Source organism: Fukomys damarensis, unplaced genomic scaffold (assembly GCF_012274545.1).
Source record: "Fukomys damarensis isolate Sample0158 unplaced genomic scaffold, DMR_v1.0_HiC HiC_scaffold_26, whole genome shotgun sequence".
Classification (NCBI taxonomy): domain Eukaryota; kingdom Metazoa; phylum Chordata; class Mammalia; order Rodentia; family Bathyergidae; genus Fukomys; species Fukomys damarensis.
In genome coordinates this window covers 646386-657738 of record NW_022900938.1, presented here as the reverse complement: position 1 = coordinate 657738, position 11353 = coordinate 646386, and the positions used below count along the sequence as shown (strand labels likewise).

At 43.5% G+C, this 11353-nt stretch overlaps 1 protein-coding gene across 2 annotated transcripts in view; it reads right to left on the bottom strand.

Annotated features, from left to right (window-relative positions):
• Nucleotides 1-3641: 3641 nt before the first annotated feature.
• Clk1 (CDC like kinase 1) overlaps nucleotides 3642-11353 on the bottom strand; it is an 8506-nt gene continuing 794 nt past the window's right edge. Inside the window, exons 2-13 of one of the 2 annotated variants that reach the window (XM_010617573.3) lie at nucleotides 10802-10962; nucleotides 10063-10291; nucleotides 9023-9113; nucleotides 8562-8628; nucleotides 7025-7141; nucleotides 6772-6938; nucleotides 5743-5837; nucleotides 5527-5656; nucleotides 4550-4632; nucleotides 4250-4329; nucleotides 4051-4141; nucleotides 3642-3950 (exon numbers count right to left, since the gene is read on the bottom strand). In XM_010617573.3, coding sequence (XP_010615875.1) covers nucleotides 3807-3950; nucleotides 4051-4141; nucleotides 4250-4329; nucleotides 4550-4632; nucleotides 5527-5656; nucleotides 5743-5837; nucleotides 6772-6938; nucleotides 7025-7141; nucleotides 8562-8628; nucleotides 9023-9113; nucleotides 10063-10291; nucleotides 10802-10962 — 1455 coding nt within the window. In that variant the 3' untranslated portion in view covers nucleotides 3642-3806. Of the gene's footprint in view, nucleotides 3951-4050; nucleotides 4142-4249; nucleotides 4330-4549; nucleotides 4633-5526; nucleotides 5657-5742; nucleotides 5838-6771; nucleotides 6939-7024; nucleotides 7142-8561; nucleotides 8629-9022; nucleotides 9114-10062; nucleotides 10292-10801; nucleotides 10963-11353 lie in introns of those variants that run through there. The other variant, XM_010617574.3, reaches the window with a different exon arrangement.

Genomic DNA, 11353 nt, shown 5'->3' with positions numbered 1-11353 from the left:
TTTTTTTTTTTTTTTTTTTTTTAATAAAGTCCATCCTTACATTAGGTTTACTAGATCAATTTTTGGGGTTTGTTTTTCTGTTTCTTTGTAAATTGTAATGCCTTGCAGTGTGCTGTCTGCTGTGTGAGCATTCAGTTGCTCTTCTGTCCGCCTGACTGCCAGCACGCAGTGAGTGACCACACGTGCTCGGTGGCGTAGTGAGTGGGCCCAGGCGGATGCCTGCATAAAATGCAGGCTTTTTTGCATTTTCATACTCGGTTGCTATGCCAACCTGGGGCCTAAATATGTAATTCTCAGTACAGATGTTAAAACTGTACTTTTGTGATTGGATAAACTGATTTTCCTGACTTGGTGTTTCTGAGGTTACTAAAATTGTGTAGAGCTGATCTTGGTTTTTTGGGTTTTTTTTAAACAGGGTCTCACTATGTGTAGTTCAGACTGCTCTGGAACTCACTGTGTAGCCCAGGCTGGTCTCAAACTCTTAGTGATCCTCCTGCCTCAGCCTCCCGAGTATTGGGACTATAGGCATGCACCACCACGCCCAGCTTTTTTTTTTTTAACTTTTTTATTTTTGGTACCACTTGTGAGCCGGGCAACAGTGCCACTGAGCTAAATCCCCAGTCCAATCAAGTTTCTTAATCTTACTCTGGGAATATTGCCCTGGAGATATTTATTACAAAAACTCTGCATAGCAAAAATGCAGCTTGTAATCAAGAGATGAGCTTCAGAATCTGTCTCTCACTTAAGTTGCTGAATTGCCAGGCTGGGCTTGGGCTTGGAATCCTCCTGCCTGTCTCCCAGGGTGCTAGGATTGCAGGCATGTGCTACCACACGTGGCCTGGATGCTGTCTTTTTTCATGTGAGATACTTACTAGTCCCTAGATGCATGGAATTAGCAACTCACCAGGCTACAGAGGCCTGCAGGGTTTAAATACTGCAGATAAAAAGACTGTGCATGAAGTCTGGAAGATCTGTACTTGTGACTTGGGAACCTTGGGTGATTGGCTGCTGGCTGAGGTTGACTGCTGTGAACCAGTACCTGATCTCAGTCCTAGGCCTAACCTGAAGAGAACTAGAAAAGCGTGTCTTTCCTCTTCCCCCACATTGGTGCTGAGGGTGAAGCTCCTGTCTGCACTCTTGCAGCTGAATAAGGTTTTGCTGAGTGTGGTGGCGCATGCCTGTGATCCCAGCACTTGGGAGGCTGAGGAAGGAGGCTTGCAAATTAGATCCAGCCTGGGCAACCTGAGACCCTGTCTCAAAAAATAAGGGGCTAGGGATGCAGCTCAGTGTGGAGTCCCTGAATTCCTCTCCAGGGCCTCAGGAAGGCAAAAAGCACAACAGAAGGCCAATCTGACTCAAGACAGGCACAGAGGAAGCAGAGCTGGGCCTCTGCCGGGGTTGGGTGGGGACTCCTGGTCACACAGAGCTGCTACCTTCGCAAACTCTGCCTCGATCTCTGACCCTGCCTGGAGGGCCGGCAGTTGACTGGTGGGGCTGGTCGAGGTCACAGGTGTTGGGCTCACCTTCAGGGGTTTACAGCTTCATGAAAACATAACCTGCCAGCGGAACTGCTCATTCCAGTCCAGCGGGTCATGATGGTGCACCCTGCTTCAGTGGCCACTGTGCTCAGCAATAGGCAGTTCGTGGGAGCCACGGCAGCCGTTAGGCTCACAAGACGACCAGTGCACACTGCGGTGGGCCTACACAACCTGAGAAGCCCGTACAGCGTGTTGTGGAGACCCCTGGCCAGGTGGAGCAGGCCAGGTTCTGGGCTGTCCCCATGCTGGCTGCCTCACACCCTCTGAAGGCAGAGGGGACAGTGTCCTTGCAGCACACCCAGCACCAGAGGCCAGGCGGGAGGCCACTAACCAGGGTCAGCAGAGCCAGCTGCCAGCCCAGATGGCCAGATGGGGGCCATACTGTCCCTGTGGTTTGCAACCACCACAATTCAGAGCCTTGTGCCTCAGGACCAGCAGCCCCAGAACTGCAGGGAGCCGTGAGGAGGGAGCCCAGCAAAAGCAAACCCAGGCCTGGGTGGAGGCTGAGTCAGCTCACACCCTCCAACCCCGCCAGCCTATCTGCTGAGAGGACTGATGTCTAGAAGGAACTTAAACTCAACATGAAAACAAGCAACCGATCAGAATCAGGCAAAGGAAGTGAATACACCTCTCAGAAGTATAGGTGGCCAGGGAGGACATGAAGATGAACTTCAGACACTGGAGATTCTTATTCTAGTCTGAATGGCTATCAAGAACACAAAAAAATCAACAAATGTCAGCAAGCTTATGGTGCGAAAACTCTCCTCGTGGGTGAGCTTAAAATGGTACAACCAGTGTGGTCATTCCTCAAAAACCTCCCACTACAAATCCCACTTTAGTGGCTGTACCTGCCCCTGGCATTTCCCATTTACAGACATCACACGACTTCTGACCCTCACACACTCACGTTACAGCTGCATGGTTCACACAGCTCACTTGTGCAAGTCCAGAGGTGTTTAACAGCACATGATGGAGTACTACACGCAGCCAAGGATTAACTTGTCACGTAGGAAAGTGGATCTTGAGGATGTACTGACGTCAACATGTACAGAACGAGTCTGATGCCGGTCAAATATTGGTTTCTCTTTTATGAAAAACCAAAAGTAAAAGGAAATGAGGCTTTTTTTTTTCTTTTTTTTTTAAGATGGGGACTGGGATGCTCACTTTGGCAGCACATACACTAAAATTGAAAGATGGAAACTAGGATGAGGGCAACAGGAAGAAACTCAAAACAATTAAGAAAACACAGGCGTATCAATTCCCTAAAACTTAACACCAGCGAACACACCCAAACCACAATGTGACTGTTGGCTACTGTTCTGGTCCCACAGGGTGGACGACAGGTGGAAGCAGGCGAAAGCTGTCCTGGCTTGTCACTTGGTGACCCAGGTGCCCTGCCCTTCTCAGTCCTGAATGAACCCTAGAAGTGGCCTGCAGAGCCATGCAGCAGCACAGAACACAGCCTTGGCTGGTATTCCTATTCCCTCAGTCCTGGGGGACGGAATCCAGTCGTTCTGGAGCTGCAGCCCCAGCCCTCTTGGATCTTTTGAGACAGGACTTCCCAATTCTTAAGTTGCCCAGGCTGGGCTGGAATTTGGGGGATCAAACTCGGGACACCTTGCACTTGTGAGGCAGGTAGCGACACCACTGAGCTACATTCCCAGCCTTTTGGTATTTTGAAACAAGGTCTCATTTTGTAGTTCATGCCAAACTCACAGCAACCCTCTGGCCTCAACCTCCAGAGTGCTGGGTAGGCTGGAATTTATTATCCTCCTTCCTCAACCTCCCATAGGGCTGGCTGGCTGCACTACCAAGCCCATCTTCCTTTTATCTGGTCCCCATAACTGGTTTCTAATAACTCCAGAAGGTAGACCTAGGTCCCAATTTTTAATCCCCTAAAATTTCCAGATTTGAGGATCAGGACAAGTTCAAGGCCAGTGTGAACCATATAGTGAGACCTTGTCTTAAAGCCAAAAGAAAAAAATTGAAAACCCAAGACAGCGTCCAAATCGTATAAACCCCAAAAGAAACAAAAATAGTCCCAAAGATTGTAGACTCATATAAATTTTATTAAGCAGTTTATTCTGAATAAATCATTTTATAATTGCTGAAAGACATTATTACTTAGCTCTAGGTTCTTAAATTATCCAAACAAACAGCAATACAAAAATGTAAGAAATTTACAAAGCTGTATGAAATAATTTACTATTTAAAACTAGACTGATACAGTCTGTTGTACCTCTCCAAGAGAACTATACAATTACATACTTAGGAAATTTTCTTCAGGGGGCAAAAGAAAGGATGCTTTAAGGCTTCTTTCAGAGTGATTCTTTTCGCTGGATCATACTCCAACATCTTCTGAATGAGGTCAAAGAGAAGCTCATGTTCAGCATCCTGAGAAAGCATAAATTCCTGGAATGGTGAAAAAAAAAAAAAATCAAGCTTTTCTTCCTATGATACATACAGGCAGGAGGTAGGCAGAGCTGGTCGAGGTCACTGGTGCTACACTCACCTTCAGGGGTTTACAGCGTCGCGAGACATATCTGCCAGCCGAACTGTGCTCATCCCAGTCCAACCGGTCATGATGGAAATATTTACGTTTCCTAAAAACAAGTCACCATCCATTTATGGTAATAACATCAACAGCAAAAACATAAGAACACATAACCAAGTGGCAGAAAGGACAGTATTACGGCTCGAGTAAATCTTACCTGGTTTTCTGTATCATATGTTTTGGCAAAGGTCCAAGAATCCTTTCCATCATTGCTAAATGCTCCTTACTATCATGTGTCTAAAATAAAAACAGAGTTTTAAAATCTGGTAACATAGTGTACATCATTCTCATCTAATTCAGATTAGCCGACAAGGAAATCTATTTGAGCCTGAATAATACGACGTAAACATATACTACAACTTCTTATCTATTGTAACGAGAAAGAAATGCTACATAAATGTTGGTATGCGAGTCACAGCACTCGTCCACATCACAGAGACAGACGGCTGCCACTTACTGGAAACACTGTAAACCCCAGGTAGTACTCGATGAGAATGCACCCGATGCTCCAGACATCACATGGCTGTGACCACCCTAGGGCTGCAAAGCAAAGCACAAGTCAGGGAGAAAGTTTCTGCCACTTCTTAAAAACAGCAGCTACTTAACAAAACAAAAACACATGTATGAGCTGGAAAGATCCTAAGGAAATCACTTAATACAAGGCTGAAGGCAGCACAGTGGTGCTGTTCAACTTTGGGATTGGGGATTTGGGGAAGCTTCTGGGCTTCCATGTCCTAACCGATGAGTAGGGATATGAGGTGCACTGAATGAACAGCTACATTCCAAGCCCCATCAGTCACACTGTACGATGACAGACGGGGTTGGAGGTGATGGAAAATCCCTATCACCTGACTGCGGGGCACATTGCATGATGACAACAGCATGTGGCAATGCTGATATAAACAAACCTGCGCTGCCAGTTCCTTTATGTACCATACATACTTCTCAAGGACCATGTGACGCTTTATACATTACTACTCATTAAGTGCACTCCTACTTAAAAAGTTTAGCTGATACAGCTCAGGGCTCACGAGTGCTTGGCTAGCACAAGGGCCTGGGTGGAACAGCACATCTGCTGTGTAGGCTCACAGCAACTGCATACCCCCATGTGTCCAGTCTTCTGCACACACCACTTTCTCCTGGGTTTGATTATCTTTTATTCTGTCCCACGGCCCTAGGAATCGGCGTACCACACACACCAGTCTATGCTTGAAGCACATCAGGACCATGCTGTGTCTACACGGAGTGTTTATCAGAACACACCCATCTCCCATGATTGCATCACAAACATGCAAAGGATGCAGAGCTGGTTAAATGGAACAATGCAAAGCTTAAAATCCTTATCCTTTCAAAAGAAAAATATTTTTAAATCCTACAAATAAAATGGAACTTTAAATGAAGCAGGGTCCAAAAGTGTAACCAACGACTACTAACCCAAAATAACTTCAGGTGCTCTGTAATGCCTTGTTGACACCAACGTACTGTGATGCTCATCATCATACGTTGCACTTCCAAAGTCTACAACTTTGATGTCTGGATTTATTAAGGTGCGTTCATCACGTTTCTGAAATCATAAATGATCATGAAAACCAAGTATTAAAAACCTCAAGATACTTAAAAAGCCATGAAGCTAGTGTACTGAAGACTTACCATTTTGGGATTATAGGCCTCTGTGTAGTCAGACTGCACAAACAGGATGTTTTCAGGCTTTAAGTCTGTATGAGTCAATTTATTACTGTGCAAAACTGAGAATAAAACAGAAAAAGTAGCTGTAATCTGAAAATAACCAACCTACCCCCAAGTCTAAAATATAAACCCAGTGTCTTCCACATGCCCAGCAGTAGTCAGGAACATTTCAGCCAGCCTAAATCCTGCTCTCCTCTCCTTCTTTAAAGTCCACAAACAGCTAATTACTTAAAAAGCAGAACATAAACTTACTCTCATGAAGTTCCTTTACTGTTAGCCAGTTCCAGACCCAAATACATATATACCCTCTCATTGGGGACTGGACCCAGGGCCTTCTTACCGAACTACATCCTCAGCTTCTTTTTTGAGACAGGGACTCTCTAAACTGTCTAGACTGAGCAATTTGTATCCTCCTGCCTCAGCCTCCCTGAGTGCTGGGATTAAAGGTATGTGCCTCCATGCCAAACTTCACTTTTAATTTACCAGAAAAATTTTTTCACTTACTGCACATTTGGATATATGCATGTAATATTGTGAAATGGCAGAATCAACTGATACATCACCTTACGAACTTTTCATTTCTTTGTGGCAAGGAGACTCAAAATTTTTCTCCTCTCAATTTTAAAATGTGTAATATAGCCAGACATGGTGGCGCACACCTGTAATCCCAGCACGTGGGAGGCTGAGGGAAGAGGGCTGCTGTGAGTTTGAGACCAGTCTGGGCTACACAGTGAGTTCCACGTCGGTCTCAACTACATAGTGAGGCCCTGTCTCAAAAAACAAACTAAATAAATAAATGAAATGTGTAACATACTATTTCCAGGCAAGTAGTAAGTCCCAGATTGGAGCGGGGTGCTGGAGGAAGGGGGACTGGTACTTAAGCACGTATACCACCTCAAAGCTACATGCCCAGCCTCTCTAGTCCCTCTTTTAAAAAGAATTCACCTGGCATTACTCTCAAGCTAATTTGGGGAAGCTATGCCAAGAACTTACAGTTCACAGACTTGCATATCTGATAGGCCATCTTCCTGATGTGATCTAGGCAAAAGGGTAGAAATCCGTTTTCCTTAATGAAGTCGTAAGTACTAAGCCCCAGCAGTTCAAACACAATGCAAATGTGACCATGATGCTCAAACCATTCCAACATCTGGACACAGCGGCTATGAACACAAGAAATAAATGAGTACAGTTTCGCACAGTACAAATCCACCCGAGGCCAACATCCAGGTTCTGATCTGATACTTACAAAGTACTGTTGGGGTCTGTTGTATTTAAGTGTTCCAGAACTTGAATTTCCGAGCGAGCAGCTTCACAGTATCTATCCACATTTTTAACTATTTTTACTGCTACATGTCTACCTCCCCTGTTAGAAAAACATAAAAAATAATAAATATGGTATCCATTTGTTTTTTTAAAAATTACTATTACTCAATTTATGGTTGACCTTTTAGATCCAGAGTGAGTATATGTAAGTATTCTAACTAAAATGACTGACCTTTGAATGTTACACTGAACATACACTTTTCTTTTTGGGTTTTTTGGGATACGGTGTAGCCGAGGCTAGCCTTCCACAAGTAACTGAATGGATTATAGCTGTGCACAACTGGCCTTGCAAACTCCTTTCGCTAGATCACAACTCACAAATGATCTCCGAGCCCCTCAACAATGCACCCACAGTTCTAGTTCAACCAACTATGTTGGGATACCAACTTCTCACTACGGACACCAGCAGTTCTTTCCCACTGTGCCTGTCCGTGTCAGCAATGGCTACACATCTCCCTTCTGGCCTAAATGATCCGAAAACCCTAGACACCATGGTGGCACAACACAGAATGCTAGGTCTCAGCATCCCAAACCTCAAGCTTCGCTATTCACAAGGGTAATGGGGATCAAACCAAGCCTCCCCTGAGCCACATCCCCAGCTGGCCAAAGAGAAGTTTTAACCCAAAGTTTGATGGATACTGATAACGAAAGTTAAAGACATCAATCTAGAAGAGCTGTCAGCCATTGGGCAAGATGGTGCATGCCTAAATCGGGCGTGGTGACGCATGCCTGTAATCCCAGCACTCGGGAGGCTGAGGCAGGAGGATCACTGTGCCAGTCTGAGCTACATAGTGAGAGTTCAACCCCGAATTAGTGAGACCCTGTTGCAAAACAACCAAAATAAGTAAGCCGGACACGGTGGCACACGCCTGTAATCCCAGCAGTCAGGAGGCTGAGGCAGAAAAATCGCTGTGAGTTCAAGACCAACCTGGGCTACATAGTGAGTTCCAGGTCAGTCTCAACTACATAGTGAGACCTTGTCTCAAAAAACAAACAAACAAACAAAAAAAAAAACAAACAAACAAACAAATAAATAGATGCGCTATCAACCTCCACTAATGCTGCATGAAACACAATCTAAATGGCAGGTGGTGGCAGAGCAGCCTGTAACTCAAAATAGGGAGTCCAGGTATATCTCAAGTTCAAGGACTGCTTGGATTAAAGTATGGCCCTAACTCTACAAGACTTTAAAAAAAAAAAAAAAAAGTCATAATTATGGATAAAACTCATAATTTTACCAGCCTAAAAGAGGAATATACACTTGTTTTCAGCCCTAGACACTAAACCCAGTGTTCTGAGCTGGTTCTCTACCCCAGAAGCTATATAGGTCAAATACCTTAACTGGGAGCTTCTTAGAACCAAATCAAGAGACCCAAGCCAAAAGGGTCAACAAGCCCAATGAATTTTCATTACTGATCACCCTCACCTCCTCAAATGTAATTCTAGCAAAAGAAACTTACGCTCCATGATCGATGCACTCCACAACTTTTCCAAAAGCTCCTTCACCTAAAGTATCAACAATTTCATCTAAAAGAGAGAAATAAATCTGTCATACCAGGAAGTGGAAATTATGTACTTAACATTAAAAGGCTATCAATGCAATTATTCTAGTTGATACTACAAATTTCCTTATCACTAGATATTTACTTATTGGTCAACACCATCAAAAAACATGACTATTTTTAGGTCTAATTTCATTCTTAGGCTAATTTATTAACTTGATTTACTGTTCTGAAGTTCTGTACAACAAATATTAAATTTCTAAAGAAAGCAAAAACACAATCCCCCCCACCAAAAGAAACAAAAAAAAAAAACAAAAGAAAAAGAGAAAGAAAAAAGATCTCCAAATCCCTGAAATCTTAAATCTATATACAGATTATGTTATCTGAAAAGTTAATAAGTGTTGAAAAATATTCTATACATCTTGCACTTAGTACGTCTCCACTCTGACAGATCAGGTGACCCTCCTCATCATCCTCTACACTCCTGGTTCTTTTCCTTCGGTGACTCTTCTGGAAACGTCAAGTGGCGGCACCAAGATCATCCAGCCAATCAATATACCCGAGTGAATTCAGGGCAGAATACGAAATTCATTCAGCGGGGAGATATTCAGGCATTCAGATACACGCCAGGCCACAAACGGTTGGCAGGAGCAATTTCAAATTCAGTCCCCAGAAATTCACAGGGCACATAGTTTATGTTAACAGGAGAAAAACATGGCAAGGAACAGATTTTCAGATAAGATACTCAAAGTGGTAAGGCAACAAAACATAAATACAATTGTTTTTCTTTTTTAAAAAATGCTTAGTTGTAGCATTCACTGAAACAATTTTAAGTTTCTAGTGTCCTAAAATTTAATGTTGCAAAATTGTAGAATGTAATATTTACTTGTTAAAGAGACTGTGGCCAAATTATTTCCCATCTAATCTACCAAAACAAATGTTAAAACAGTAAATAAAATCAAAGTCTTAATTTCGGGAAGAAAAAATATTTGGTATACAAGTTTAATATTACATTATAACATATCATGTCAACTGATCTCCAATACATAACCAATAAAGTTCAAATCTGTTGCAGTTTGCTTAATGAAAGATTAGAGAACTTTATTAGCTCTAACCTTTAATAATCCAAAAATAGAATGCCTACTTTTTGTGTTAAGGCATGAACTTATCAAAACAAATAAGATTTTTTAAACTATCATAAAACCCTTTCAAAATATCTTGTAATCACATTAAATTACCTCCACTATTTCACTAAAAACTAGTACTCATTCAATAATTAAATCTATTACACTATGTACTGTATTTCAGGAATTTCCTAGCCAATGCATAAACAGAAAGAATCCTGCAAATCAGTGTTGAGATGACTGTCTCTTAAATAGAATTTTCTCAAACACAAACTGAAGTCTCCTTGTTCCACAATGGAAATAAAATTTTCACAATGTTTCCAAAGAGCTCATACCCCATGTGAACGATGATGAGAAGTACTGTGGTGAGTCCTGTGTTTACTTTTATAACTACTTCTTCCACTTCTACCAGAGGACTTGCTACTATGGTTCTGATATCTGCTTTCATGGTCTCGATGGCGATGTCCAGAATCCCATCCTTGACAGTAGTCATTTCTGTATTCATCAATGTAACGTCGACTATGATAATCCTTCTCATTTATAGATCTGCTTTCCAAGTAATAGCTGCAGGAAAAATATTTTCTTTCTGTTTTATGCTAAAAGCAATCAAAACGCTCAACAGTCTTTTTTTGGCAGTGGTCTCACATTAAGGCCGATCTAACACTGAACCGAATACAGCCCTCAAGTGGATCTTTCAAGTCAGCCTGTAGCAGAATGTGGGTCACAGTCTATAGTCCCAGCAGAAAAATTTAGCCCTGTTTACAAGCATGGCAAGCTATCAAAAATCTCCCATTAGAAAAACAAGCCAGGTGTGGTGGTCCATGCCTGTTAATCACAGCAGGCAGCAAGCTGAGGCAGGAGGATCCCTGTGAATCTGACTAGGCTGAGAGGTGAAGGCTGGCCTGAACTACAGTGAAACTCTCAAAAAGGCTAAGCAGTTAACTGATAATAACCACTTTCATCCTTTTAAATAAAATAAAATTTATTTTTCTATCAAGACACCTTATTCTTTCCTAATGAGGCCCTGCAACTGGACCCAAGGCCTGCCCAAGTCCCCGGCCAGAAACCTCTCACCTGTCAGAAGCTTTAGCGGCATCAAACCTGCAGCGCTTGCTCTCGCGAACGCTGCTGTGGGACCTCCTCTTTCTTTTGTGGCTGCTGCTGCTCCTCCACCTCCCATAGTCCCAGTCTTTCTCCTCCCAATCCGGGCAGTAGGCTCTCTTTGAGTGTCTCATCTACGGAAAGGACAAGCGCTCCTGGTTAAATTCTATCCCCTTAACTCCTTTGTGCCAAGTTCCCTAGTTGCTGCCAGGTGTGGCTGCCACAGCTACATAGAAGGCTAAGGCAGGAGCATTACAAGTTTGAGGTGAGCCTGGGATTTTATCGAGACACTGTCTCAAGATAAAATAAAAAACCAGGAGGGTTGGGGAAGCTGCTCAGCGCTCTCCGGGCTCCACCCCCCGTACCTACCACCAAAACCAAAGGCCACGTCACCCAGCGGTGGTCTTTCAAATGGGTTTTAGAGTCAAAGCTCGGAAGCCGTCTGCCGCTCGATCAGCAGGCGCTGACTCGCCGTGCAGCCCGAGTCCGCCGAGGCAGGATTGTGCAGGATCGCCGCGCCCGCGC